Source organism: Gavia stellata, chromosome 2 (assembly GCF_030936135.1).
Source record: "Gavia stellata isolate bGavSte3 chromosome 2, bGavSte3.hap2, whole genome shotgun sequence".
Lineage (NCBI taxonomy): Eukaryota > Metazoa > Chordata > Aves > Gaviiformes > Gaviidae > Gavia > Gavia stellata.
Window position 1 is genome coordinate 64,060,122 of NC_082595.1, and position 27,969 is coordinate 64,088,090.

The 27,969-nt window shown below is 43.7% G+C and overlaps 1 protein-coding gene across 1 annotated transcript; it reads left to right on the forward strand.

The window, feature by feature from the left end:
* Nucleotides 1-13,429: 13,429 nt before the first annotated feature.
* Nucleotides 13,430-27,379, forward strand: POPDC3 (popeye domain containing 3). Its single transcript, XM_059835648.1, has 4 exons — nucleotides 13,430-13,782; nucleotides 22,467-23,212; nucleotides 25,064-25,172; nucleotides 26,072-27,379. Exons 2-4 carry the CDS (start codon nucleotides 22,722-22,724, stop codon nucleotides 26,390-26,392), a joined length of 921 nt encoding a protein of 306 aa, XP_059691631.1. The 5' UTR covers nucleotides 13,430-13,782; nucleotides 22,467-22,721; the 3' UTR covers nucleotides 26,393-27,379.
* The last annotated feature ends 590 nt before the right edge of the window (nucleotides 27,380-27,969 follow it).

Here is a 27,969-nt window from a genome sequence, read left to right on the forward strand (position 1 = left end):
CCTCGCTCATTGTTAGCAGCAATGGAATTGATCAGGCCAAAGCTTCTCTTCTTCGCAAAGGAAATGTAGCGGGCTAACAAATGGCAGCTAAAACACGGTGTTAAACACAGCCTAGCACTTAGTGTAACCAACTCATGGTTAGCCTTAGGTTGCTTTTAGTGCTAAGTCAAAGCATGGCTTTATTCCAAATCATAGTGTTACCTGTTTTTCCATGCAGTTTGAAATTATGTTCAGTATTTTTTAAACAATTGTATCTTCTTTGATCATTTCTAAAGGATAGATAGCGCCGTGAGGTGAGCTGGGTAGGAGTGTTAAAAATGGTTGGGATGTTTTGATAGCCCCCATGCTTATTCAGTTTCATGTTTAATGTGGTTTTGGCCAAAGGAGTCCAGTGTTTACTAAAAAACCTAATGCTGTTAATAACATTGCATTGTACTACAGTTGAGTGGTGGAAACATGGTCAGAGACTGTGGTAGTCACAAACACGGCTTTTACTCAAACAAGGGGTTCCCCGTGAGTGCTCTCAGCTGGGAGAGACAAGGAAGGCAGGCGGGTTGGAAGGGTGCAACACCAGGCTCAAATGTAAAGGGTCAAATAGCATGTCTGCCTTTTCACTGTAGGTTTCTGTTTCCAAATTGCAGATCAGGAACCACTTATCATTGGCCAAAAAAAAGTTCTGCCTTTCTTTTTTTTTTAAAGTTTAAAACTGCTTTTTAAACAATAAGAGCAAAAAGGTTCTTTAAGGTGGTGCCTTGTCTCCAGCAGTGACTGCAAGTGGGTGTACTCCAGCGGAGACTACAAGAACATGGCAAACACGCATGGTCCTGCTACCAAGTATATTCATGTCTTCCTGTAACCCTCAGCACAGCTCTTTTCCACAAGCTTGTCCTGTCCCCCTTGAGTCCACGCAAACTTTGAGCATCCATGCTGTCTGTGAGCAGGAGTTCACAGCCCAAGGACACCCTGAGGGTGGAACAACCTCCTCAGCTGGACCTGCCACCTACTACTTTCATCTGCCGGTGCTCCATTCCTCTACCAGAAGGAGTATGCTGTGGATCCCCTCTTTCAATGCCTTTCATGATTTCATAAATTTCTCTGAAGCACCCCCTGCCCTTAGTTGTCTCTTTTTCAGACTGTTTTGTTCCCTCTCTCGTTGTTCCTCATACAGAAGCAGTTTCATACTTTTGATCATCCTTGTTGCCCTTTTCTGAAACTGTTTCAGCCTTTCTACAACTTTTTGAGAAAGAAAGACCAGAACTGTTTGCAGAATTGAAGGGATGAGCAAGTCATGGACTTATATAGTGGCATGATGATGACGTCCAGTTTTCTCTTTCTTTCCTGGCAATTGTTAATACTTGCTTTGCCTCAGATTGCGAACTGATAATAAGCACAAATAGTTTTCGTTGAGCTATCTATCATAACCCAGAGCTTTTGCTGCTGAGGGAAGTAATCAGCCCATCTTTTTATATATGAAATTAGGATTGTTTTTCCCCCACCTTCATATTTGTCTACATCAATTTTCATCTGTCATTTTATTGCCCACTCAATGTAGCAAGCTCCTTCTGCAACTCTGCACAATCATCTTTTTGTATCATCAGCAAACCTCACTCCTCCCCCTTTTTCCATGTCATATATGATGGTGTTGAACAGCACAAGTCACAGTATAGATTTTCTTGCAGGACTCCCCTTACAATCTCACTTCACCATAAAGAATGACCATTTGCTCCCACCCTCTTGTTCCTTTCTTTTCATAAATTATTTATCCACGCACGCACCTTCCCTCTTGCTGTATGGCTTTTGCTTCCTTAAAAGCTTTTGGTGAGGGACCTTGCTGAAAGCCTTTTGGAAATTCAAGTAGACAGCATAGTCAGCTTTTTCTTGTTCAATTGCTGTTGACATTTCAAAGAACTGAAGGTCTGAGAAGGTGATGTTCATCTATAAAAGCTATAATGATTATTCCCTAGCAAAAGGGATTGCTGTTACTCCAGCCAGGAAAATTTCCTCAATGAAATGACAGTGCAGGGAATCCGGCACTGATAAAAGGGATAATTTTGCATATGACATATTACACAGCATGCATTTAGTGAGGAAATCACCCAGGTCAAGAAGTCAGCAGGATTCAAAAGAAGGTTGGGCAACCACAATCAGAGTTCTCCTGGCTTGTTTTCCACTAGTGTAGGAAGGGATATTGAAACTCATGAATCAGGGTTTAATAGATTGTCTCAATATAAAAGATCAGGATTAAATCTAATGAAGCTTAGTAGACAATCCCCTTATTTTCTGAATACTCCTTCATTTGAACCTGATCTGACAAAAAGAGGCATAAAACTCAAAGTGTACATTAGCAGGAGAACCAGACATGGAGCTGTAGGTTACAGAACTGGTCAGAGGAGCTGCCTTCCTGCTGATCACCAGCTGCAGCAGCACTTGCTTGGCCTGCACATGAGGATAAAGACTAAGACTAAATTATCTGTGAAGCTTTTCAACAGCTTATTGATCTTCATTTTAATGCTGGCAGTTGGAATATAATATAAGCTATCCAAGATCTCAAAATCTTAAATAACAAAATATCCCTTTTATTATCCTCATAAAATAACTGGTAGCACTCTAAACCCAGTCTAATGTTTGTGCTTGGTATGTTTCTCATATTGGTTTGCCCTTCCCTTCCCTTCCCTTCCCTTCCCTTCCCTTCCCTTCCCTTCCCTTCCCTTCCCTTCCCTTCCCTTCCCTTCCCTTCCCTTCCCTTCCCTTCCCTTCCCTTCCCTTCCCTTCCCTTCCCTTCCCTTCCCTTCCCTTCCCTTCCCTGCAATTTGCAGCAAGATGGGATTCTCAGACTGTTCAAGCTGGATCTTGTGATATTCGGTGTATTACAGCCCGTGCTACAGCATTTCTTAATGATCAACATAAGAGCTGATCAGCACATTGGGAAATACTTTGGAGCTCTGCAGTCCTAACAACTCTCTTGTTTTTTTTTTCTTCCTTGTTCCTTTACTCCACAGACCATATGGTAAAAGGTAGTATGGTAAATTATGTTTACACTTTTTTTCTGTGTAATACTTTGTATTGGGTGCAAATAATAACCAAAAGTAAAATATTAACCCTCTAGGTTCCACCTTGCTTCTCAAAAACTTCTGGTCCTGATTTCTAGTGTATCTACATGCCTCCAGGACTGAGCTAGCACAGACAGCTCTGAATTAGCTTCACATGAACTGGATACGTTCACTTTACAACTGTTGCATAGAAATACCCTAGCACAGTAAATTAGCATGCTCAGAGGGCTGTGATTTGAAAATTAGCTTGGATAGGTCTCTGATATGTATATGTCCACATGTGTTTACTTCAGAAAGGTATCTACTCTTTAGCACAGAAGCAGGATAAAAAAAAAATTAGCACAAGGTACTTTTTATTTACTCCCCTTTGATTTCCATATGCAGCCCATCACAGTAGTATCTGAACATGTCATCCATGTTCAGATACTCCAGGCATAATTTTGTGTGCATGTAATAAATGCAAAAGCAGTGCAATTTTCATTATCATTTATTCATTATTTGTGTGCAGTGATACATAGTCTATTGGCATTATGGCAGGTAATCTACATTAATAAGCAGAATGACCTTCCCAAATTTCCAATCTTCAAGAACACAATTCAATTGTCATTTTCATAAACGCTTCCAAACAGCTTCATTTTTGAGAGCAATCCCATTGAGGCTACATTTTAGCCTATGTGCCTGCAATTAGATCTGTCTGTGTTACCCTTCTGGCTGAATGTGTTTAGCCAAAACATACACTGCAAATTGTAAAGATAATGCCAGAAAAGACAAAAGAAAAAAAATATTCTCAGTTGCTATATATAAGTGCAGGCAAACATGCTTGAAAACAGATTGTGAAAAGAGTAATTGAGGTACTCTTTTAAAGTAATTAAGCAACTAGGAGAGTTAACTCAATTGCAAGACAATATCCTTATTAAGGGAGAACAAGGCAAAGGGATATGTTGAAGCGGATAACACTTTCCAGAAAGAATAAGCTATTTCTGAAGTCCCTAAATTGAATTTCGATTGTTATCCATTTTCTTACCTAAGCTTGTGTATGTGTGCCCAGCATGAGTACATGTATTCAGAACTCCATCCTCCCTTAATGTATTGATTTTCCCTCCCACTGGGCTGGCTCGGTAATATATTTGTACTGCTAATATACAGCAAAGGTGCCTCACGTACATGCTGTTCAGCGAGAACAGCATCATGTTCCTGTTTGGGGAAAAGAAGTCCGCAAGCCCTGGCATACCAATACTTGCTAGTCTTTCATATTTTGTTGCGTTTGCACCCTCCTGCTGATTTCCATGGCATAGAAATATGCTTTGGTAGTCCCAGCGGAGCTCATTAACCCAGTAATTGCTTCTTTGCTGGCTGTTTCCCTCGGTCGGTCTGGTCCTGCATATGGGCAGAGTCTGGGTGAGCATCTGGAGGTGAGGAGGAGGGAGCGACCTGATGGGACGGTTCAGAAAGCAGATGCTCTCTGGTGCCAGGGAAGCCCCAGGTGAGGATTTTGGCGGAAAAGGCAGCCATCCTGATTCTTCACCACCCAGCCAGTGCACTAGCACTCCGTTGCTTATACTTTTTCCATCAGTACCTGTATGAGTGAGGAAGGCAGAAGTGAATTCACATGTCAGGAAGCTGGTCACGGCTGCTACTTCAGGCTAATGAGCCTGGCTAGCCAGAGGATTCTTGGCAGTAACAGGGAAAAACGGATTTTGCTGAAAGTGACTGAGCAGCTTTCACAAGGACCGCTCTGCCCAAGCAGCCCGGGGAGCTGGTGCCAAGTCAGGACCTGGCTCCGGGAGGAGATGGTCACCTCTCTGCAGCCAGCACCTCTGCCCTCCCTCGCATGGGCTCAGGGAGAGCAGCTGTACCCAGCTCTGCTCAGACCTGCTGACTCTGGCAGCCTGCAAGGAGGCAGCGAGGGAGGTCACAGTCTCCCTGGGAGCCTTTTCTTGGGTTTTTCCTCCCTCCCTGCCATGCAGCCCATGGGAACTGCTCCCCCTTCACATGGCAGGACTTGGAGGCACTCATCGTCCTGGACTACATCTGTCTGCCACCCGTGACAAGTGCCTGCCTCATCCCGGCCGACCAGGCTATGGGACCTCACGGCTGAATGTCGCAAAGTCAGTGCAACAGCCAGGACGCGGGGTTTTGCCCCATGTGAGGATTTTCAACAGTAGGACCTACCCCAAATCCTTCCTCATCCAGAGCTACACCTAAGCTCCCCTGAACTCAAGGAGAGTCTCCTTTTCGGTAATGGATTTGGAGATGGCCCTCCCAGAGGGCCACTGACTAAATGTGGTGAGCTGCATGTGTGAAAACAAAGGCAGGTTTGAACCAAGGAAGAGGCATATTACTAGGTGAAGGAAATTGTGTTCTCTTTGCTGGTTTTTTTTTTAAATGTCATTCTTCCCACATGTAAATGTTGCACTTTTAAGAAAAAGAGCACTATCAAATGCAGCCAGCTGTGGTTCAGGCGCTCTGCCTTTTCTTTGTTATCCAAAACACTTACAAAATATTAACATTTTAAACTCCCTTACTTTCCTCTTCTCCAAGTTACTGATTTTGTTTTGCCACAGCCTACATACGAGATAACTCTATGCCTTTTTACTAAACCTTCACTCAAATATTTTTAATACAGAGAGTATTAAAACAGTCTGGATGTTCTTCATAATGGATTAACTGTATTTTGCTCTTTCCTTTAACTTTCATCGGCTGTGGCTAAACTGTACACCCTGAAGGCATTGCGTCTGACAGCCAGGTGTGGTACGTTCCTACTGACTTCTACTCCTCCTTGTTTCCCATCACTGTAAATTGGTTGCTTCACATTATGCAAGATAAACCATGCTACACTAATTCTCCAGTGCTTCTTTCTTCCTATGTAAATGCACATGCTGATTTACTAGATTAAAGTAATCTGCTTACTGACACCTAAGTAGTTGAGTATATGGACCAACATCATTAATTATCTGACATGAACATGGCAGCTCTTCAAGACATGAAACCCGTCAGTGGCAAGGACAGGTGGCAGTCAACATTTTCTGTGTGTCTTGTGCTAGGATGCCAAAAAGGAATACCTAAGCTCAGGATTTACTTATTTAAATTCAGTGCGAAAGCATTTTTCTCTGCCCGTGAACACTTTCATTAAATCAGTCCTAATCTTTCAACAATGATGTGAATGCCATTATGCAAATAAGCAACTGCTTTTCAGCCTTGCAGAAATGATGACACCTATGCAAAGGTTTCTGAGGCTCTTTAATAGTGGCAGTCGCTGAACTTCATAAAAACCGATTTGTAAGTATTGCATTTGGTGATAATGATTCTTTTTCTGTGAGGCTGGTCACTTTTAAAGCCATATCTCAAAGCTGAGAACCAATGAAATGTTTAATATTCTGGAATAATTCACCTCTGTGCATCAGAATGTTGTAAAAAGGCTCCCATCTGATGACGCCTGTAACTGGCACGGTACGCTCTGCATTTATCACAGTGCTCCAGATAATATTAGTATTTAATGACTGTGCACTGATAAGCTGAAACTGGATGAATAGACTGTCTTCCATCTCATTCTGCTTAAGGTGACATGAACTTTCATTTATGTCACAGCCACTTGCAGCTGTTCAGATGATGCACTCTAAAAATGCTGAAAGGAATACTCTATCAATCCACAACTGAATGAATGACCACAAGAATGAGTCTGTTGTCTTACTGTCTTTGGATTGCTTTTATAAAAGCATTTGTATTCCAGGAAGGAAGCAAGAATATAATTAATCATTGACACAACTGAATAGGCACATTGTCTAAGTGATTCATTAGGAAGCAATTTCAAGAATATTTATTTTGATGATATACATTTTATAATTCATTAGCAACATAATAAAGTGAACACTCAAAAGAATCCATTTCCTATTTTTATACCTTTGAATTAAATATAGCTGCATCCTTGCTAGCTGCGACTCTCTTTGCAAAGCTTTGTGTCTGAAGCAAAACGCAAGACCAGTGATCGTGACAGATATAGTTAGTAATACTGAGAACCTGTATTTACAGGGCTGAAGTCCTTTTTGTATTGATAACCACTACTCAAAACAGAAATATGATACACATGGTGAAATTCAGCCCCACAATTTCCTGATAACAACCTCAGCAGATAAGTCTCGAACTAAACGAGTGCAACTACGTGCAAGAATCATTTGCAATGATTTTTTCCATACTCCAGGTGCACTTCGGTGTGTGCAGAGTATGTGCAGAAGGTGAGAAACAGCAATGCAGAATTCCTCACACCGCCATGCCACTCTTCTGTACCTACATGGAGCTAGGGCTATACTATAGAGGCTTGGTATGCTATGTGATTTTTCTCTCTTTGAATGCTTCAAGAGAAAAAGTTTGAAGAGGAGGCTTTTTTGACAAATATTTGATTAGTATGTCTTAAATTCCATAAGCCTTCATGGCAAGTCTGCCCACTAGGGCTTACCTTGGTTCTGTTCACTGCTAGGGCTTGATGACATACGTTACCCATAGTTTCCACCTGCAATTAATCTAACACTTTTCTGTAGATGCATCTTCCTAACACCGAGAATGAGAGCTACAGTGGATGAAACAAAAGTTAAACAGTATGATATGTGGGTCATCTGAAACTGGTGCAACTCTGAACTAGTCCAAAACTTGTTTTTAACAAGAAGATGGGCTCCCCCAGCCAAACAGACCTCTTGCATTGGCCAGCACATCTGGTCATCTGGATCTTTCTAAGCAAAGGTAATAATTTATTTAAAAGATCTTTATCTATTCTTAATGACAATGCTTGTGAAAATAGCTTGATTGGTAAGAACTGAGACAGAATGCTTCTGGAAAGAGATGAAGGGAGAGCTGGAAGAAGACGAAAAAGCAAAATAAGCAGTGAGAGTATAGAGTTAAAAATAAGGAGTGTAAATCTAAAAACTATTGAAAACATGATGTAACTACTAAGATATTTGACATGAAAGCCTAGGCAGGGAATTACAGGTTTCCTTCCTTTTTTCTAACAACTTCTAGTAGGAGGTTGATGACAACTCAGAACTTCAGCAAGAGAGAGCATCAGATAGTGATATCAGAAACCATTTCCATGCCTGAAGACTCTTTAAACATTTGTGATGGAAAGCATCTGCTTTATTCGCCTGACTATAACATAACCTTTTCATTTTCACAGTTGATGTCTTCCATAGTTACATAATGCTTTGAGGAGCTTTTAGGTTTACACTCTGTATTTTCAACTATATTCTCATTCCTGAGCAGACACCTTGCTTGAGGGATGGACTGAACTACGGCTCTGCAGTGATGGAGAAGTCAGCCCAGTGAAGCACCTCGTCTCACAGAGCCATGTTTCAGCTGCATCCCTCCCCCGTGCAGGCAGCCTACCTTGTACCTAACAGTCTCGTGGTTAAAGCACCCATCCGAGAAGCTGGAAGTCTAGAACAATTCAAATCTACATCTCTTTTTTTGCCATACAAGTGTTTACCATGCTATATTTGCCAGCTTCTGAACACCTGGAGATAGTCAGCATCAGCAGGGTGTATCTGAAAGAGGCAGCTATGCCATGGGGCAGTGGTTTTGGCACACAGTCCAGCTTTAGTGCTAGTTTCCAGATTTGTTTCTGTACTTGGCATTAAACTGTATTTAGCTGCAAAGTGGAAATAGTCTTGAGAAAATGCAGGTCTTTCCTCTCCCACACTGAGTGCCCTAAGCACTGGGCTTTCAACCCACATGGGTTTTGCACCCCTCTTCTTGGCACACAGAAATCTTGGACCATTCTCTGGTTCGTATATTTGACAGCAGCTGAACTTTGTGCGGGGCTCAAACCTTTGAGGATGAGAGAAGCAGGCTCTAAGCCTGTCCTTGGCTCTGCCACGGTCAGGGACAGTGACCGAGCTTAGCAATGGCTGTGGCAAGTGCTCTGAGCAGAGCGACTCTGGCCACATGCAGAAACCGCAGAGGGGGTCCCTCTACAAACCTAAAGCCAGGAAAGTACTCACTGAGTGGATTTAAACATGTCCTCCAGTAGCAGCCACAGACTGGGATTCACATATTTTTGTTACAGCTAACTCCTACATTGGGTACTTCTTCCACCACTTCTTCCACCTCTTCCACCTGGTGTCTGAAATGAGCTCAGGTTGGGAAGAGCCAGTTTCCAGAAGGAGAAGTCTCCTTCTCTGTGGTCAGGCTGCTTCAGGGTGTGAAGTCACTTGGTCAGGGAACTACATCCCCCACACTCTTGCTTATGGAACCCTGGGTGGAGAAGCAGCTGAGGGGCTGCACCTTAACTGCAGCTGAGGATACTCAAAACCAAGTCTATTATATGAAAGCCTTTAAAAGTGAAAAGATAAAAACTTAAATGCACTATTTAGCATTTTGTTTGACTGATGCATAAAAAAGCACCTTTTGCCTAAATTAAAACTATTTTATCTGTACCTGACAGGGAATGCTGTTAATTGAATGACATTTTTTAAAAGGTTTCCAATTTGAATTTTGCTCAGTTCTGCAGGCTGCATATGAGCTGAACTACAGGATTATATTGTGTTATGACACGACTTTGTTGATGTCTTGCTTGTAAAAGGTAGCAATAAAAACTAGTTTACTGCCTGAACGCAATCCTGATTCTTCTTACTTCAGTTGTACCCACAAATAAAGGGAGGAGGGGTTTCTGTAGAACTCAGCTGTACAAAAGTCTGCTAAAACCTTTTCAAAGCACATCAAGAGTTTAATTCTCATTCCAAAATGACTAAGAGCTCCTGTACAAGAGCCCTCTTGTGACTACCTGGGAAGTACAATATTACATCCATAGAGGAAAAGCACATCGCTTCTTAAAGAGATAATTCATCATGTCACCTGCTACCATATCCCCCTGCTTCATAACTTATTTTTATTGGCCAAGGACAATGCAGGGAAAGAAAAATGCAGTAGAGATTTATTAAACATTAAAAAAGTCTAAGAAAATATAAAAAATCTCCCCCTTAAACACAGTTATTGATAACTTCTCCTCCTAGAGTACAGCATGATGTAAGAAACACCATTACTTCAGTTCAGAGATAATGGGAAGGCAACCATCTGATGTAAGTCAGTCCCTCCTTAAGAGGTTACTGAGGAAATAGATGGGGCTGTTTTCTGGACAGTGAAATCATACACTGAGCTTTTTTCTTCCTCTGTCTGGGGGAAGACATCAGCACACCCGGGGGAAGGTCTGGTGCCAGCACTCTGGGGACACTTTTGGGTGCCTGCTCGGGTAGCCCTGCCTTGACTGCAGCAACACTCTGAGCGGCATCTGGAGGCAGGGCTGTCGAGAACCTGACAGCAAGGCAATCTGCACATTTTACGGAGCTGTCAAACTTCTCGTAAGATGGATTGTGCCCAGAGATAGGTGCATCTAAGGTACTCCCATAAATCTAATAGCAGGTATGAGAAGAGAGCTGTTTACAACCAGCCAGAAACTCATGCCATCCAGTGGGACTGGCCCAAAGACGCCAGTTCAGGTGTTCAGGTTCCTCTCCAGCCCCGCTGGAACAAATCTTGCACTTTCTGCTGGCCCTTGCTGGCTCCTTGGCCAGGTGCCTTCCCACCCTCAGCGCAGAGCATTTGCCACAGCTGAGCCTCTCCCTTGACCCCGGGCCACAAAGTTTCCTACAGCTTTTTAGGTTTGATACTGGATTTTGGAGTCTCACCGCAGGCTCTCCTGTAAGCCTGCCTTTAAGTATGACCTTTATATCTTGCCATACTGCTGCAAAGAATAATATTGGTTATAATTTGGGTTTACATTTATTATATTATTTGACCTTTTAAAAATAGTAATTTTATGTAAGTACCACAAGCGGTTTGAAATATATCAAAGAGTAGTCCGATCACGCGAGTGGCTGGTTCAAAGCACACTGGGCAGTGCTCCTCTCTCCTCAGCACGTGGTGGCTTTGCCGTTTTATTATTGCCTCCCTTGCATCTCTCACCCAGGCCTGATTTTCAAGGCTAGATTGAGAAGGTCATTTGTAGTCTCAGTCTTATAGTGCTAGAGAATATTTGATGTGGAGTTGATTGAATTAAAATAAAAATAATTATAGTAGAACTGTTACAGATATGCCATCAAAATTTTCTTGCTTCTTTTATGATGATTGGGAGGAACATGCTTTAATTGATATAATAGTGATTTATTAGAATAATGTAATCTCAGTAGATAAGTAGATCAAATAACAAACTTTAGCATCCTTCTTTCATTACGTATTTCCCCATCCCTTTGCAATCATCCCAATGAAGAGCAAACATAGTGGGTAAATTTATGCCTAATGCAACTGGGGATGAATCTGAATAAGTGGTTGGGTGCTTTCAACTCCACGCAAGTACAAAGAACAAAAAGGGGAAAAAAAAAAAGTAAATCAGCACTGCCTCAGGTTTGCCAGTATAGAAATCTATCAAACAATACTGCTAAAATTAAACAAGTTGTAAAATATCATATGCAAAGCATGTCTGAAAGGTATTTGGAGCTACACTGCAAAACCCTTTAAATGTTGAATTAACTACAAGAACCTTAATAGATACTTGATTAGATTTATAAAAAGACTTTTTTCTCTCAAAAATAATAAATATAAAACTAAGTTCTGCAATCAGATAATGAAGTTTTGAATATATGTAATTCAGGATAGCTTTGGGTTAAACTGTTAGGGCACTTTGTTTTCTCAAGTTTTAGGAGAATCGATTATTCAAAAAAATTATGCATCTTCTTCCCTGGTAAATATGGAGCTGAAAATCTTTGAAAATAAAGAACCCCCTTGGGAAAGCAAGTTGCACAAAGGTGTTAAGAAAAGCCCTAATCCCTCTATCCAGAGCACGACAGGTAGCTCTGTCCTCTTCATCTGGAGAATTTCATGTCAGTGCATTGCCCTGCATCGTCCTGCTGTACGATGAGCGTGTCAGCCTACTGTGGGCCCTCAGAGCTGGCCACCGGCAAGCACACGAGGTTCTCCACGCTTACTATTTAAAAGATATTATTGCTCATGCCCCAGTTACTGAGAAATAGCTTCTGTAGTAACAGGAGCTGCGCATCTAATGTGCTGTGATTTTTTGCATATTAACAACTTGTAAGTCTGTCTCCTTCCACCAACAAATTCTCTCTCCCCGAGACACAAAGTGATCACCAGAACAAATGCATGGCTAGTACACTGAAGGGCTTGCGTATTGACACTGTACCAACACTTTTAACTGTATTCTTGTTCTGACACGAAGTAACTGGAGATTGTGTGTAAATAGATGCACTAGTCACATAATGAAGGCAACCCTGAAGGCATCTATTTCCCTTCTGAAGAAACATGCTGCAGGGGTGAGTAGGTGAAAGAGCAGAAAACGGTATTTTTATTTATTCCAAAGCAATAGTTCCAGACAACTGAACCCGAGGCAGCAGAACCAAAGGAGACGTCTTTCTCTGTGCGCCTCAAAAGCCGCGGGTTTTGCCTGCAAGTCCCAGCCAAGCACCCGGGCTGCAGCCGCAACGGGTTTTAAGGCGCCCAAGTGTAGCGGGCGGCACCGCCGCGGGCTCTGCCGTCCCTGAGGGGTCTCCGCAGGCAGCGGCGCCGCCTCCGCCCTCCCCTGCCCGCCCCGTCGACGCCTTCGGCGCCCACCGCCAGCGCGGGGCGGCGGGGGAGTCCCGCGACGGGACCGGCTGCCGGGGAGGGGGGAGCGCGGCCGCCGCTCCCCGCCGCAGGAGAGGCGCGGCGGGACGGGCGGCAGCTCCCGCCGCCTCGGCTGCCCCCGGCTCGGCCGGCGCAGCGCGCCTCCTCTCGCCTCGGGTGGCCCCGCAGCCCCCCGGGGCCGGCGGCAGGCGCCTGCGCGCTGCGGCCGCCCGGTGCCGGCCCCGGAGCTGGCGCCGCCCGCAGCCTCCCGCCGGCTGCTGCCTATTTTAGACACAGCGGCGGCTCGGTGCCCGCGGCGGGACGTGGTGCCGGGCGCGGTGTGGAGCGGCAGCCCGAGCCCTCCGCCGTCCCGCCCGGGCGGCCGGGAAACTTTTCCGAGGGCGCGGGAAGGGGCACGGGGCAGGTAAGGGGCGCGGGCAGGGCGAGGGCCGGGCCGGGCCGTGCCAGGGCGGGCTGAAGCCCCGGCGCTGCCTCCGCCCGCCCCCCGCCGGCGCTGTCCAGTCAGGGAGCGCGGGGAGCGTCGCCCCGCTCTGCCGGGGGCGAGGGGGAACCGGGGCCGCCTCCCGCCCCGCTGCGCTCCGGCGACACCCGCTTCGGGCCCGGAGCGGCGGCGGGGACTGGCCGTCGGGGGAGGGCTGCCGCCCCGAGGGCTCGGCGGCGTCCTGGGCGGTGTGTGACGGGGAGTAACGTCGGGCGGGTCGGGGCACTCCCTGCCTTGGGAGGGGAGCGCTCCTCCCCAGCACGCCCCGCCGGTGCGGCCCGGCGGCGGTAACCGGAGCGCCCGAGTTCAGCCGCGGCTGGAAGTTGGAGCGCTTTACCGTGTGCCCTGTATGAAGGAGCGGGGCACGCTGCCCTGCGCTTCGCCCCGCGAGGGGCCTGTCTGAAGCGAGACTCTTCGTCATGTATCTCGGGTTTAGGGTTTATTTCTTAGGAAAGCGTGGTTTCTGGTTTCTCCGCGGGTGCAGCTGCTGCCCGCTCACACAAGAGCTGACTCGGGGAGTATCTCTACTTTCGCAAAACCAACTCGGGATCCGGGCATTTCTTCCACTGACTAGGGGCTTGCTTCATGGGCTGCCGTTATTTGATTCTTCTCTCTCCCCATCAACAAATGGTAAGAGCAGATGAACGCTGAAATTAAGCTCTGGTTTTGCATTTGCAGTTGTTTCTTTCCAAAGATACAACAAATGATACAAAACACTTCTTTTCCCCGAACTATAATATTTTTTTTCCAAACTATAATATTTTACCACATTTTCTTCAGCTGTTCTGTAAAGCTTTGTGTGCATTTAGGCTGTCAATCACTTTATGGGCAAACATTTTATATAGCTTGTAGTATTGAATCATGGACCACCTGGTAGTGTTATAAAGATGTCATTGATGAAATCTGGCTTCTAGAACTAGGGCTTCTTGCCACTCTGTTGATTAATGGGAATATGATTGTATACATGCAAGTAAAAATGTCTTCACTGACCGCAGCAAAACAAGAAATGGTTTCCACATCTGCAGAACTGTTGCTGTTCAGGCTTTCCACAAAGTTCTGTGTGGTGCCAAATACTAAAGTAGCTTAAAATGCCAAGTTTTTTAAGAAATGCCTTGCCTGCAAAGTAGCAGGTACACCGCAAGTCCTGTAGCGAGGAGAACAGATACTGAAACGGAAGGAAAAGTTACGCAGGTAATTGTGATGGCAAAGTTTGTGGCAGGAAAACCTTTTATGATGAAAGGTGAGAACAGAAAGTTTATTAAGGATTCAAGAAAAGGATTGCTAGCTGAAGCTACAGTTAATCTTTTTATTAAGTGTGCAGGCTCTTCAGAGATGAGATTTTATTTTATCATTCTAGTGTGTTCCACTGTCTTGTGAAAAAGAACTCTGATCAGTGTCGCCAGGTGATGATACAGTACCTGTAATTGGGCATGCCGCTGTTGCCCAAACAGAAGTCGGATATTGTACAGTCAACAAAGGCTCGGTTTGTGATTACATTATGTGATAAAACTAAGAGTATTCTGGCTCTCGTAGATAGAAAACTAATGAAAGTGATGCTAAACCAGTGCCGTGTGCATGCTTCTGCCTGGCTGTTTTGTATGTAAAGCCCTGTGACACTCGTTTCAGTACAGCAGAGAGTAGAACTGTACTTCTAACCCCAAACCCTCCAGTAAAGATAAATAATTTCAGCAGCTCCATTAGGGCATCCTCGCTACCTTTCACTGTGTTTAGCTCTGGTTTAGAGCTCACGGGGTACATAAATGTGGCGTTTCATGGCTCAGTGTTTATCTGTTTGAACACATGGCTCATGACACTGCTTCTCCATAATTCAGTTGTACATGCAGGGGTAGTGCAATGAACCAAGCCTCTGTGTTTTATTTCTTTTTTGGGAAATGAAGTTCACATCATGTGGTTGGTTTCATGGAAATACATTCCCATCCAAAGGCACTACTACATGTACAAACTGATTTAAGCTGAATTCTGCAGAGTTCAGCTGTAGTTCATTAACACAGTTTTAAAGTACTTGTGAAATATGCATTGCAGCTGTTTTATTATTAGATTAAAAGTGGAACTGTAGAAGTGCTTGAATTTGTGCTTCACCTTGCAGTATTTGTTACAAAATGCGATAAAACAGACCCCCTGGATTATTATTTGGCCAATGCTGTTCAATATACAAGAGCCTTGCTCAAATTTACCCAAGTGCTAGCAATCCATAGTTAGTTTAAAAAAAATGTCTGACTGTCATTCCATATTCATGTTTCCTAGGAGCAAAAGACCTTAAAAAAAGGAGAGAGGGCATTATTCTTCCTAGTTTGGCAGGAATACCACATGTACTTATGGTTCATCAGTTCTGATGCAAATTGGAAGAAAATCTGTAATTTTTTTTCATATCGGATACTGTCTAGATGATAAAATAGATAGCATCTTCAATACTGGCTTTGCAACCACAGAGGATTGCATTGTATATTTTACAGTGATAAATGAGGAATCGTTCAAGTACTGTAAGCTGTGTATAGTAAGCTGGTCTTTAAATATTTAAAGTCTAAATAATAGAGCTTCGCTGTATGCAGTGCTTCTAATGAACCTTAAACTATTCTGTATTGCTGTGGGTTTTCTTTCTCTCTTGATGCCTCCCCCCACCCAGCTTTTTTCCACTTCTTAAAAAGTTTAGTAGGAATTCGAGCAAAGTGTAAGTAGAATCAGGCCTTCCCAGCTGCAGCCAAACAAGCTCAATGAATCAAAAGTCCCATGAAAAGGCTCCTGTTAAAGCGCTCTGCTTTGGAGAAAGCAGTTCTGCATCTGCTGCAGCAGGGAGGCAGGAGTCAGGCCCAGCCTGGCGAGGAGGAGAACCCGTCGCCAGCCTCGTGCCGTTGGTGGGTCGTTCGCGTGGACCATTGAATTCAACGTAGAGGTGGCATTGGGGTGTCTACAGGGTTAGGCAGCAGCTGACTGAAGGGGGTTCTTGGTTGAACAACCTTGAACATGGGAGCCTAAATTCTGCCTGACCAGAGCAGGGGTTTGGCCCCGAAAAGTCCTGCTTGACTGGTGGTTATTTCTCAGGGTTGCCCTGAAGGCAGTGAAGCACCACTGATGTCTGGATGTGCCCCAGCTGCTTGTTTTGTAGCTCTGAGCATTCCCAGAAGGATCGCTCTCCGAGAAGGTATCGCTTCACGTGGATGCTCTGGGTGTGGGGGTCCAATTTGGCAATTGCAGCCTGTGCAGCCCAGGGGGCTACTGGAAGGACTGGGAAGGGTGTGGTTTGACCACTTTTCCGAAGGCCTGAGATGCTTTACCTTCCAAGTGAAAGCCTGCACTCAGATCCAGGGGGGTGAGACATAGCGATGAGACATCAGTGAGACACAGGATGCCTTCCTCGAACCAAGGGAGTGCAAATCCGTCTTCCCTCCTCCCATGAGGGTGCCCCGAGTGACTCATTTTGACTCGTGTAGGAGGGTCACTTGTTGCCCTTCTTGTTGAAGCTGTGATGTGCAGAGAAGGAGACTGAGGGAGGGAGAACCGCGCTACAGTCGCTCTTCATCCTGCGATGGGGACGCTCACCCGGGAAGTGGCATCCTGAGGCTCGGCTGCCAGGGGTACATAACATGTTTCATGATAAAGCATTCATTGATAAAACAACCCTTTCTTTGAAAAACATTGGCAGGAAGGGATGCTGGCTCCACATGGATGAAGGCTTCTTCTGGAAGGTCTATAAGAGGAATAATTTCAGAACTATACCTGTCTTCAGTGTTTTCTGTTGTCTAAAGTAGCTGCTTAGTTGATATATGAGATAGGTTTCTAGATTTCATTGGGAAGACCAGCTACGTAACTTTCTAGGTATATACAACTTTTTTATATTAAGTAACTTAAGACAAAAGTCCAGAAGATATCATTGCCATCATCTAATCTGACTTCCTGTAGAATAAAAAATAGAATCTTAGTAAATCAATTCATTTTTTAATAATAGTATACCCAGATTTATCTCAGGTACCAGACAGCATCCTGACTTCCTTAATTCCCGGCAAAGGAAATCTTTAAAGCCATCCCCTTAATTAATTACCTTTGCTATGTATGCTTGTGTGACTTTGTAATCTGAATATATCTAGCTTTATAGTGACTGATTATCTTGATACCTTTGTCTTTTGGATTGGGTAGTCCTTTTCTTCCTCATCTTCCTGAGTAGATGTTACAGACTGTGATGAAGCTACTGTAGCCTTCTCTATGTTGTGCAGACTGCATTTTTCTGGGAAAAACATGTGTTTTCCGGTATTGTAATTACTGCTTTCTCTAGGATATAGTCTCAAGACATTTAAGGTAAGCTAGCTTGTGTTGTTAGTTACTATCCTAATCACTGCATGCATGTTTTGAGCCTGGAGTGGGTTCAAGGATAGTTTATCACTGAAAATAGCTTGTTTATCTGCCCATACATGCCTATAGGCACATAGCCATACCTCTCTGTAGGTGCATAGCTCCTCCGTGCACCAAGTTAGACACTGCATTGCAATTAAGAGTTTGGTTGTCTCGGTCCCTTGGGGTATCTAACGCCAAGTGAACAACTGCAGAAGGAAAGTAGCTTGGCGAAAGCGTGCTACGTGAAGAACCATTGCGAGCAAGAGGTGTCAGTAGGGAGGGAGACAGGATTTCAGAGACGTAGGGGCAATGGAAGGAAGGGGTATGTTAATCAACGTATGCATTTACATTGCACGTTAGAGGAAGTACTTGCTAATATTAAGAAGCAGCTTCTTTCTATACATCTAAATGATGGCCAGACCTGATGTAACTTGCCAGCCTAGATGGGTTGCTCAGAGCTCGTGCCTCTGGAAGTGGGGGGCGTTGAGGCCGGGAGGGCACCCCTTGGCTGGAGGGACCGCTTGGTTCCCGGCGGAGTTGCTGGAGCAGCTTCGCTGATTGCCGAGCCAAGCTGTGGCCGCTAGCTCATGTGTAAACATCTACACTGTCGATGGCTAAAACCAGTGAGACAAATCCTGCTAAATCCAGCATAATCTCATTTTGTCATGTAAGCATATATGCTGTAAAGGAAAAATCTTCCCTTTTGCTTCCAAACCTGTAGCAAACAATTCATCCAGGCTGGTTACATGATCAGCATGTACAACTCTATGGCCTGTCAACATGTACAGTGTGGAAGTGCTGTGGGCTTTCTGGCTGACTACTTGGGATAAGGCAACTAAACAACGGAGTATTCGAACTCTGAATAGCTTTACTTTTAACTTAATTAAAAAGGCCAAAGAGAGAACTGCTGGTGGCCTGAGGGCTTTTAGGGTTTATTTTTTGCGGGAATTGTTGTGCTCCAGACACAGTAACTAACACGCAAAGCTTCTTAGAGTTGAATTTGAGTCCTCAGTGACAAAAATGGGTTAAAGTACCCAGTTCTCAAGCAAATTAAAAAGGTATGTAATTGGTAATTCTTTATGGGAATACTACAGCGTATGGGGAAAATGCCCATTTGGGGAGGGGGAGGTTGTACTATGTGCATTTAAATTACAATATAAATTAGTTCTGTTTTGACTGTTTTAGTATACTGCTTATAAAAAGTTTTAAGTTGCTGGCAGGTATTTATTTTGGAGAGTATAAGTGAAATACTCCATTTACTGCTTTGAAGCTCCAGCAAACTTGGTGGGTTTAACACTTTCTGATGACAGCTTAGTCCTTTCAGCAATGCTGTTATTTGTTTTAAGGAAGTTCATGCCGCTGTATATTGCTCACATCTCTAGTCTGGGCTGATTTTTCCCAGTGCTTGATCTGCTCCTGCTGGAAAGGGTGGGATCTGTGGTGGGGCAAAACACTGAGAAGCATCTCAGTAATTCCACCTGTGTTGGCAGGGCATGTCTCCTTCCTGAGCTGGGAGGAGACCACTTCCATGCACCTCTGGCTCCGGCAGCCTACAGATGTCAATGTTGTGTTATTCTGAATACAGTAGACGCATAGCAGAGGCTGTGCTTGTGCGTGGTGCTCCTTCTTCTCTGTAGGCAGAGGACAGAGTAGAAAGTATTCAACATTTACTTGGGGAGGATACCGTTCTTCAGGCTTATAATTCAAGATAGCTGCTTTAAATGCAGTTTCCTGCTGAAGCATGCCTGATCACCACCATCAAATGAACCTGTAGTGATAACTGTTCGCCACAGCCCTGACGACTGAAGCAGGACATCAAACAAGGCCGCGTCAGTTGGCACGTTCCCTGTCCTGGTAGCTAAGAATGCTGAAGCATCTCGGTGAAAGGATGGTTTCCCCTTCAGCTGCTTACAAACTTGGTAATGCGGTGCTACTGTGGGCACTTGTAGACAGGTCCTCGGTGGAGGATGACTCACAGTTGATACCACATCTGTTTGGTTTTTTGCTTTGGGGGATTTTTCTCCCCCCCACCCCTGCTTGCAGTAGAGGAATGGCTTAATTAGAGTCACTGTTCTGAAGCCCTCAAGAGTTTAGACTTTGGGCTTGTAGGAACTATAAAGAAATATATGAAAGACCTTATCCAGCACTAAATAACAATCAAAATTAGAAATTTTACTAAACTTGGGCCCATACATACTATTGTCTCTGCTCTATTTAATACTTTATAAAAAGACTACCGACAATTTTTAGCTCCCAAATCTCAGAATAATTTCCTCATTAAAAAGAGGTGAATCTTCTCTTTCTGTCTGCAGCTCACTGACAGCAACCATGCCTGCTCTTCACTGTAGCCCTGAGAAACCAGCTCCATTTAGTAGTAGGCTTTGTCAGTTATTTCCAGAGGGTTTGCTTTTGCCTGCACACCTTATGTAGCTCAGGAGAGTGTCATGTTGGTGAGGCTGTATTCTGTGCTAGCGCTGGCCTCCCTCCTTTGCCCTTCTTGCCCGGGTGGAGGGAGGCCCTCTCCAGCCTGGGTGATGATGTAGCACAGTAAAAGTTCTCATTGTGCGGAACTAATAAGTGGGAATTTTGCATATAGTGATTTTGGAAGACAGGTCCCATTCCAAAAATAAACAGTTACAAATACAGGACACTTTTTCCAGGGGGTTGGTTCTGTGTATGAGGACCCTCTATCTCTGTCCTAGTGGTGTGCTGTTCTTTCCAAATTATTTTGACCCATCTTGTTATGAGTAGATGTTTTACAGCAATGCTATGAGCTGTTGTGTGGGCAGACTGTGAACGCTATAAGCAATCTGGAAATTGAACATAAATTTTGTGAAATTATTGCAACATCATGTCAAATTATTGCGATGTGTGACTTTACATTATCAACATCTTTTTATCATGTAAAGTAGATTACAGTACAGATCCATGGTGTTTTTGTTTGTGGCATGCATACAGCTTCCCATGTAACTTCTCAGTCATTGTTCCATTCAAAACGCTGAATTTTTTGCAGAAATTAGGGTCTTCATGAGAACTGCTCAGAGCAAAACATTGGCAATAGAGTAGAAGTATTAACAATAATCCAAAATCACTGTTGATTCTATTTAAAAAACCAAACAATCAAACAAAAAACTTCTGCCACCGATTTTTGACCATGCAGTGGAAATGCTGACTGGATTCAGAACACAAGGTCTGGGAACTGCATGTTCCAGTTTTATTTTCTTTTGGTTCAGAAATCTTACCCCTTGATCACCAGAAGTACTGCCTAAAATTCCTTATGCTCTAACCACACTTAGGTAACTTCTTTGTAGCTGACGCAGTTCTTATTTCCCATTCTCCAAGGGCTAAATCCTGTATCTGGGGGGAATCTGGTACCAGATAAGAGTATTTGGGTAAAAAGACAAACAGAAAAGCTTATAGTTACAAAGTACTTCATTCTTGTAATGCTGGTTCTTCCACTGCAGTAGGATAGCAAGCATTTTAATTTGGAGAGGTTCCGTGCTCTATAGCTGTGATATTTTTATGGGTCAGTGACTTCCCTATTGCCACTCCCAGAGGGGGAGAGCTTTCCCCCTAACCTTTTCTTCTGAACTCTGCTGCTCGGTTGTTTGGGATTTTATGTCTTCATTTATGAAGACACATTTATCATGTGTTTTTGAATCATGGAATTAATGTTGGGGCTTGAATAAACTTAAAAGAAGAAAAGCTGTAGCAGCTATGATATGACTTTGTTTTATTCATTTCTTAGACCTGTCACTGTAAAAAAAAACCACCACTGAAAGCCCTGCTGAATAATGTTGGATGCTTCACTGCACCAGCAGTACTTTTTAAGTATTGACTTCTGTGGCTCTTGGGGGGGGGAGCTACCTTTGATATTCTAGAGAATCTAGTAATTTAGATAGCAAGATATTTCTTAGCTTCCCTGCTGTTTTACCAGGAAAAGAACTAAACAGTTAAAGACTTTTGTGGGTTTCAATCCTGATTACACTACTCATAGACTCTGGCTTTGCAATTTCTACGATGCCTAATCTCACATTGAAGCGTGTATTTTTACTTTAAAAGACAGACATAGAAAGCTGGATTTGATTTTTTTAAATTTATTTTGGTTTTTTCATGCTTTTCAGTTGTGTATTTTACGTTTTATTTAACTCTTAGGAATATAGTATCATATGGAAACAAATAGCATGTTTAACATTTTACAGTGTTGAACAATGAAGTTATGTGGTCCATGGCATGAAATTATACAAGGTAGAACTTTGAATGTTATAAAATTGCTTTGTAAATGCCCTTTGAGAAGTGTTTTGCAGGACTACTTTCTTCTAATAACATAATCTGTATAAAGTTGCCTTTAAGCTTTGTAGTCTTCCTTAAACATGACAGCTTTTTGCCTGTCATCCTTGGAGTAGAAACGACCATCCTGCCTGATACTTGGGTTTCCCTTATTGCGATGTTTGGGGATCTAGTTTATTGTCTCTGGGGACAGAAAGCAGCCTTGCTCAACTCCATTAGTGATAACAGAAAGGCAAAGGAGGGAAAGGAGAGTGGTTTGACAGAAATCCAGAGGGAGATAGAGGCGGTGAAGAAGGGACAAGAGTTCACTGCCTCTTCTCGTTCAAGAGCTAGGTAAGGGCATTAAATGAGACTCGCAGGCAGCAGGTTCAGGACCAAAAATGCAGCTACTTTCTCAGCAGTTAGGCTGTGGAAAGCCTTGTCCCAGGATGCTGTGGATGCGATGTACAGGTTTAAATGGATTCAGTGGCAATTCGACAGTTGCTACAGGGTTCATAGATACAGAAACATGATCTTCAATTGAAAGAGTATTAAGGTTTGATCCTGGAATCACAGGGCTACAAGGGGAATTGGATGATTGTAATGCAGTCTGTAGTTTTAGACAATAAAAGGCTTTGATAGAATTTAATTGATGAAAATCATTTTATAAGTAATTCATCTTTTTTTCACTTGTCCAGATCAGATGAAACTACAGATGACATGGCCAAAGTCAAGACAACGCATGAACTGATGAGAAACAGCATTGCCTTCTGAGAAGATTAGCCTCCTAGTTGCTGGAAACCCTAAGTGCAACTTTACTGCCAAAAGAGACCCTGACGTTATGTGATCATTGAGCAGAGTTTGCAAGAATGGAGAAGCAAAGGACCCTGCTAGCTGTATTGCATAAATAAAAATTTCCAAGACTCAGCCGAATCAAAAAAATTATTCCAGCCATGGGAGAAAATGCAAGTTTTTGGGAAAGTTTGATATATGCACATCCTACTTGTACTACCTGGAAGCAAGAGGCAGAGGGATCTATCTACCACCTAGCCAGTATTCTCTTTGTTGTGGGCTTCATGGGTGGAAGTGGATTCTTTGGGCTTCTCTATGTCTTCAGCTTGCTTGGACTGGGCTTTCTCTGCTCTTCTGTTTGGGCTTGGCTGGATGTCTGTGCTGCTGATATATTCTCCTGGAATTTTATACTGTTCGCTATATGCTTCGTCCAGTTCATTTATGTTACCTACCAAGTTCGGAGTGTTTCCTTTGACAGAGAATTCCAGGAGCTCTACAGTGCTCTCTTCCAGCCTCTGGGAATTTCCTTGACTGTCTATAGGAAGATCGTCTTGTGCTGCGATGCAGAAGTGGTTACCCTGGAGAAGGAACATTGTTATGCCATGCAGGGCAAAACACCTATTGATAAACTGTCCTTGCTTGTGTCAGGCAGGTTTGTATCCGTTTGTTCAGACTTACTGCAAATACCTTTTTTTTCTTTCTCCTTCTTGAAAATGAAAGCAAAAAAAAATCCCTAATTTGTGTATTGTTTGTTCATTTTCCAGTACAATAGATTAAATATTAATGCGAGTAATATAAATATTAATAGGCTAAATACACTTGTCTAGGACAGTACTAGCGTAAAAACACTAAGCACAGAATCTGTAATAGCTTAAAGAAAAGGATTTTAAATCATTCTTCCAGACCACTGTAGCATAGCACTTCACAGGTTAGGCAGATAAAGGGAATAAATGTGTGCTTCAGTCTTCAGGCTATGGTTTGCTATCTATCTACTGCCTAGCTGATGAACACAGCATCTTTCTTATTTTTCTCTGCTAGTATCATCTAAAACATGACTAAAAGGTAGTTATGAGACTGAATATGCTGAGATAAACTCTGTTTAAAAGATATCTTGACTTCGACACAGATTGTATTTGGTTGCTTTCTCAGGGGTGGGAGAAGGGAGGGAGTAAGGGAGAGGAGAAGGCCCAAAAGCACCCTTCCATTACAAGGGGACATTGTTGAGCCCTATCAAGATTTGCAGAACTGAGTCTACAGTTACTGTATACTGTGGCCCTTAGACCCTGAGGCAATAAATCCACCTGCTTGTACTCTCTGCTTACTGGAGACCCTTCTGGCAACCTTGATGCTTTCCTGAAGGGAAATACTGGCTTTTGTACTGTGTACAAAGTGGTATACAGTACTGGACCACCACAAGAGTAGATGGGATACCCAGAGATGATGGCCATGGTCTGTCCTTGATGGGACACTTCGTAGGTGCATTTTGACAGCCTGCTGCATGGACAGATGGAATTTGTAAGCAGCTTGAAGCTCAGCTGATTTAGGACTACTTGCAACGAACAATATGGATTTTTCGGTAGTTGTCCCTAGTGACATCCTGGTTCAGAGCATTCTTGGGAGCTGTCAAGGAAGTACCACGTGGAGGTTGCTTTTGGTCATAGTCATCCTGAAGGAGAGGTACCCATCCTTCTACATGCCCAGCCAGTTAGTAATCATGCAGGGAGTTCCTGCTACCCTCCTTCGTGCAGTATAGGGCTGCTTCTTCTGATGTTGTAAGAAGCTTTAATCTCAGTGCAGAGCAGATGTAACAGAGGGACTCCTACAGCTTGCTTTTTTTCTTTTAGCTCATGAGGTTCAAGCATACATCTCCTGCTTGTGTGCCTTCAAACTTTAATATGATTTAAAAAGTAGAAAGAAAAATTTTCTTTGGCAGCTGCAGAAGGCCACACAGAGATCCCATACCTCCATGCTGTTCTCCTGGCTTCAGAGCTAGTCCTGTGGCCATGTAATTCCTGTTAACCGTTGAGAGAGCCCTACCTAACACATGCCATGGGGAACTCCTGCTTCCCAGTCCCTGCCTTTGCCACTTTGTTCCCTCTAAAATGCATATTTGCCAAACCTAGAAGTATATCCCATGGCTTTTAAGTGAAGGAGGCAACCGGTGTTACGTGCATTGGTCTTTCACCTCTCCAGTGCAACCTGGCCTCTTCATGACAAAGCTTGCACTTTGCTGCACGGACCTGCCCCAGAGAGAATAATATGACTTGAATAAGGCCTAGGAAGATTTCCATTTCAGTTGCGTGATTGTCTTGTGTTCTCTTTCAGCTGGCCTGATCAAGTTGTGTTCAAAAATATGATTAGGATACTGTTGGCCAGTGATCGCTTTTTTTCTGCTCTCAGAGCTATATTTAAACTCCTCACATAGTAGGAATAACACATTCTTGTTGCAGTCGTTGCTGCTGTACAGGTAGTACTAACAAATTAACACATCTTATCTTGGTAGGATCAGAGTGACAGTTGATGGGGAGTTTCTGCATTATATTTTTCCTCTTCAATTTCTGGATTCTCCTGAATGGGATTCACTGAGGCCCACAGAAGAGGGAATTTTCCAGGTAAAAGTAGAGGGTTTTTTTGAATACTACAGAAAACTGTTCAAGTACTAATTGGTAAACTTCATTTCGTTGTGGGTTTTGTTTGTGAAATAACACAAGTGGCATCCCAATATTTTGGGGAGGGAAGTCCTCTTTACCATTTATATCTTCTTTCTGTTTGCATCTTGTCGTTAGAATGAACTGGGTTTTTCTTAAAGCTAATCTGGGAGGTGGACTCTGCGTTCTTTGGCTGTGCTGAAGTCCAGCCCGGAGAAACCAGGGTTGCGGGAGGTGGGTGGAAGCTGGTGCTGAAGGGGCTTCCCTGTGGGAGGTGAACCAGAGAGCACAGGCTGGGGAGAGGCGTGCCTGTGGTACAGCTTGACATGGGGGGACAGCGTGGGACACAGTGTCCGTCTGGGCTGCCTCCTGTGACCCGTGAGCCCTCCCGCTGCCGTCACTTGACTGACGTGCTAGCTCCTGCGTGCATGGGATCTGATGTCTCGTGTCATGAGGGCAAAGGGCATTTCTCGAGAGCTTTCTTTAGACCCCCCTTTCCTGCTGGGGCTGCGGAGAGCGAAGCAGGGAGTGCAGGGCTGAGGCCGGGGCGCGCCATCAGTCTGCATCCAGGCTGGGGCTGCTGTTCAGCGTGGGCATAGGCATACTGTCACTGCGGCCGGCAAGATACAACCTTTCGGTCCGTTCCCAGTCACCCCTCTTGCTAGTCTTCGGCGTACAGTAGACCTCGCAGAGCTCTCTGGCTGGATTAAATGGCTTTAATTGCGGTAGTTACAAGGACAGGAGGTGTACGTTATGGACACAGCCTGCGTGCCTGCTCAGAGAGAGGGGGTTTTCTGAGCAAGGGCAGCAGCGGCAATATCACTGCCTTATAACCTAGCTAATTTTAATTTTCTGTTCTATAGGTAACACTTACAGCAGAGACAGATTGTCGGTATGTGGCCTGGAGGAGAAAGAAGCTGTATCTGCTGTTTGCTAAACACCGTTTCATCTCCCGCCTGTTCTCAGTTTTAATTGGGAGCGACATTGCTGAAAAACTGTATGCCTTGAATGACAGAGTGCACGTGGGGAAAGGCTTTAGGTATGACATTCGGTTACCGAACTTCTACGACGTCTCGCTACCAGAGACCCCTCCGGTGCAGCCCTCCCACCGCCTACAGCGAGGGTCCCCCCGGCGCAAGCCCGCGGGGGTTACAAACTGCGGCTCCTTGGGCACACAGTCCTAGGAAGGAAAACTCTGCTGCAGCCATTCCCCAAAGCGATGAAGGGAAATGTGAAGCGGTGAAGCAGAAGAGCAGAAAGATGAAGCAGAATGAGGCCTAGTCAAGCCAAATTTGACTGATAAGTGCCATTTACTTTCATTGAAGTAGCTTGAATCCTTCCTCTCCCTGTAAAGCCAGCGGGTTGGCTTCTGCATTTTGACTGTTTGGGCAGTATGTCTAGCTTCTGTTGATTGTTTTGTTGATCTTCATCCTCCTTACTTTTGGAGAAAAAAAAATCATAACAGGCTGAAGTTTTATTGTTATTGTGGTGGCCTCTGTGTTGTGTTTTTAAAAAAACCAAACCCATGGTATTTGTAATTATTTGCCATCATAAAGTATAGTCAATGAAAACAAGTAAGTTGTCTTCAGAATACAGAATCTTGCTTGTAACATTCATATTTATGCCACATGAACATTGTCTCAATTAACATGAAGAATATTGCAGAAAAAGGCTAAGAGACTGATTGTATTGGTTTTGTTTTTTAAAGAAATGAAAGATTTTTAAATGAACAGCAAGATTCTTAAAAAGCAAACAAAAGAAAACAACAAATTCTGTTCCATGAGTGATTGGTTTCTCTCCAGCTGTCCTAAAGAGGTATTACGTGAAAACACATGCAATTGCTGGCATTGGAAAGTAAAGCACTTGTAACTGCTGCAAATATAGCTTAGGGAAATGATTGTGTAGTGTTTCTGGTAGAATGCGATGCTATAGGACCTAGGCTTCCACAGTGTCAGTACCATTCATGACATGTACAATAAATACTGTTAATAAATACTGCCAAACCACTGGAGTTTGTTTTACAATATCCTTTTTAGCCAGGTTTGTCAGGAAGTAACTAATGAAGAAACAGCCACAGCAATAAATACAATTTTTAACCAAAACACTCTTGTTTAGCTTCCGGAGTCACTTCTCTGTGCCTGTGGAATTCTTGATTTAAAAGGTATTCTCTCCCTAATTCTGTGGTGTTTTAATGGCGTAAGGGAGCACCAGCTCACGCCTCGGTAGGAGAGAGTTGGTTTCGACCCTTGAGGTCACTGCGCCTTTGGGGAGAAGTGTCTGAATGTTTTTGCTAACTCACCTTCCTGCTGCTCTACCTGATGCCTGCCAGTAATCAAAAAATAAGAAGCATTACTATTTTATGAGACTGTATTGCTGCTTGATAGATGTGGAGGTAGATCATATTTTTAATATTTTAAAATTGCTGGACTGTTTGGTAGGACAACCGTTGTGTGTTTGTGTATGTGCGGGTATACATATGCGTTTAGATCTTGGAAGTTGTTGCTGGAGGACTTAAAATAATGATACAGCACCACGCTTGAAAGCTAATCATGCAGGATGTATAAGGATGCTATTAGAAGTGATATGAAACACCACCTGTTTGAAGGACTCTTCGGTGTAGAACAGATAACATTGTACAAGTTTTGCTTTTAGCTGTGGGTCCCTTTCTCAGAGACAAAAATCTGCCAAACATAAGTAGCATAGCATGCAATGTGATAATCCCCAAATCCTGCTAATAACCATTCCACATAATGTATTCTGT

Excerpts from the sequence above, each read along its gene's own strand:
- POPDC3 (XM_059835648.1), top strand. The coding sequence starts at position 22,722 with ATGGGAGAAAATGCAAGTTTTTGGGAAAGTTTGATATATGCACATCCT. Across the intron at positions 23,213-25,063 it reads TCCTTGCTTGTGTCAGGCAG|GATCAGAGTGACAGTTGATG; the intron begins GTTTGTATCCGT and ends TTATCTTGGTAG. Across the intron at positions 25,173-26,071 it reads CAGAAGAGGGAATTTTCCAG|GTAACACTTACAGCAGAGAC; the intron begins GTAAAAGTAGAG and ends TCTGTTCTATAG.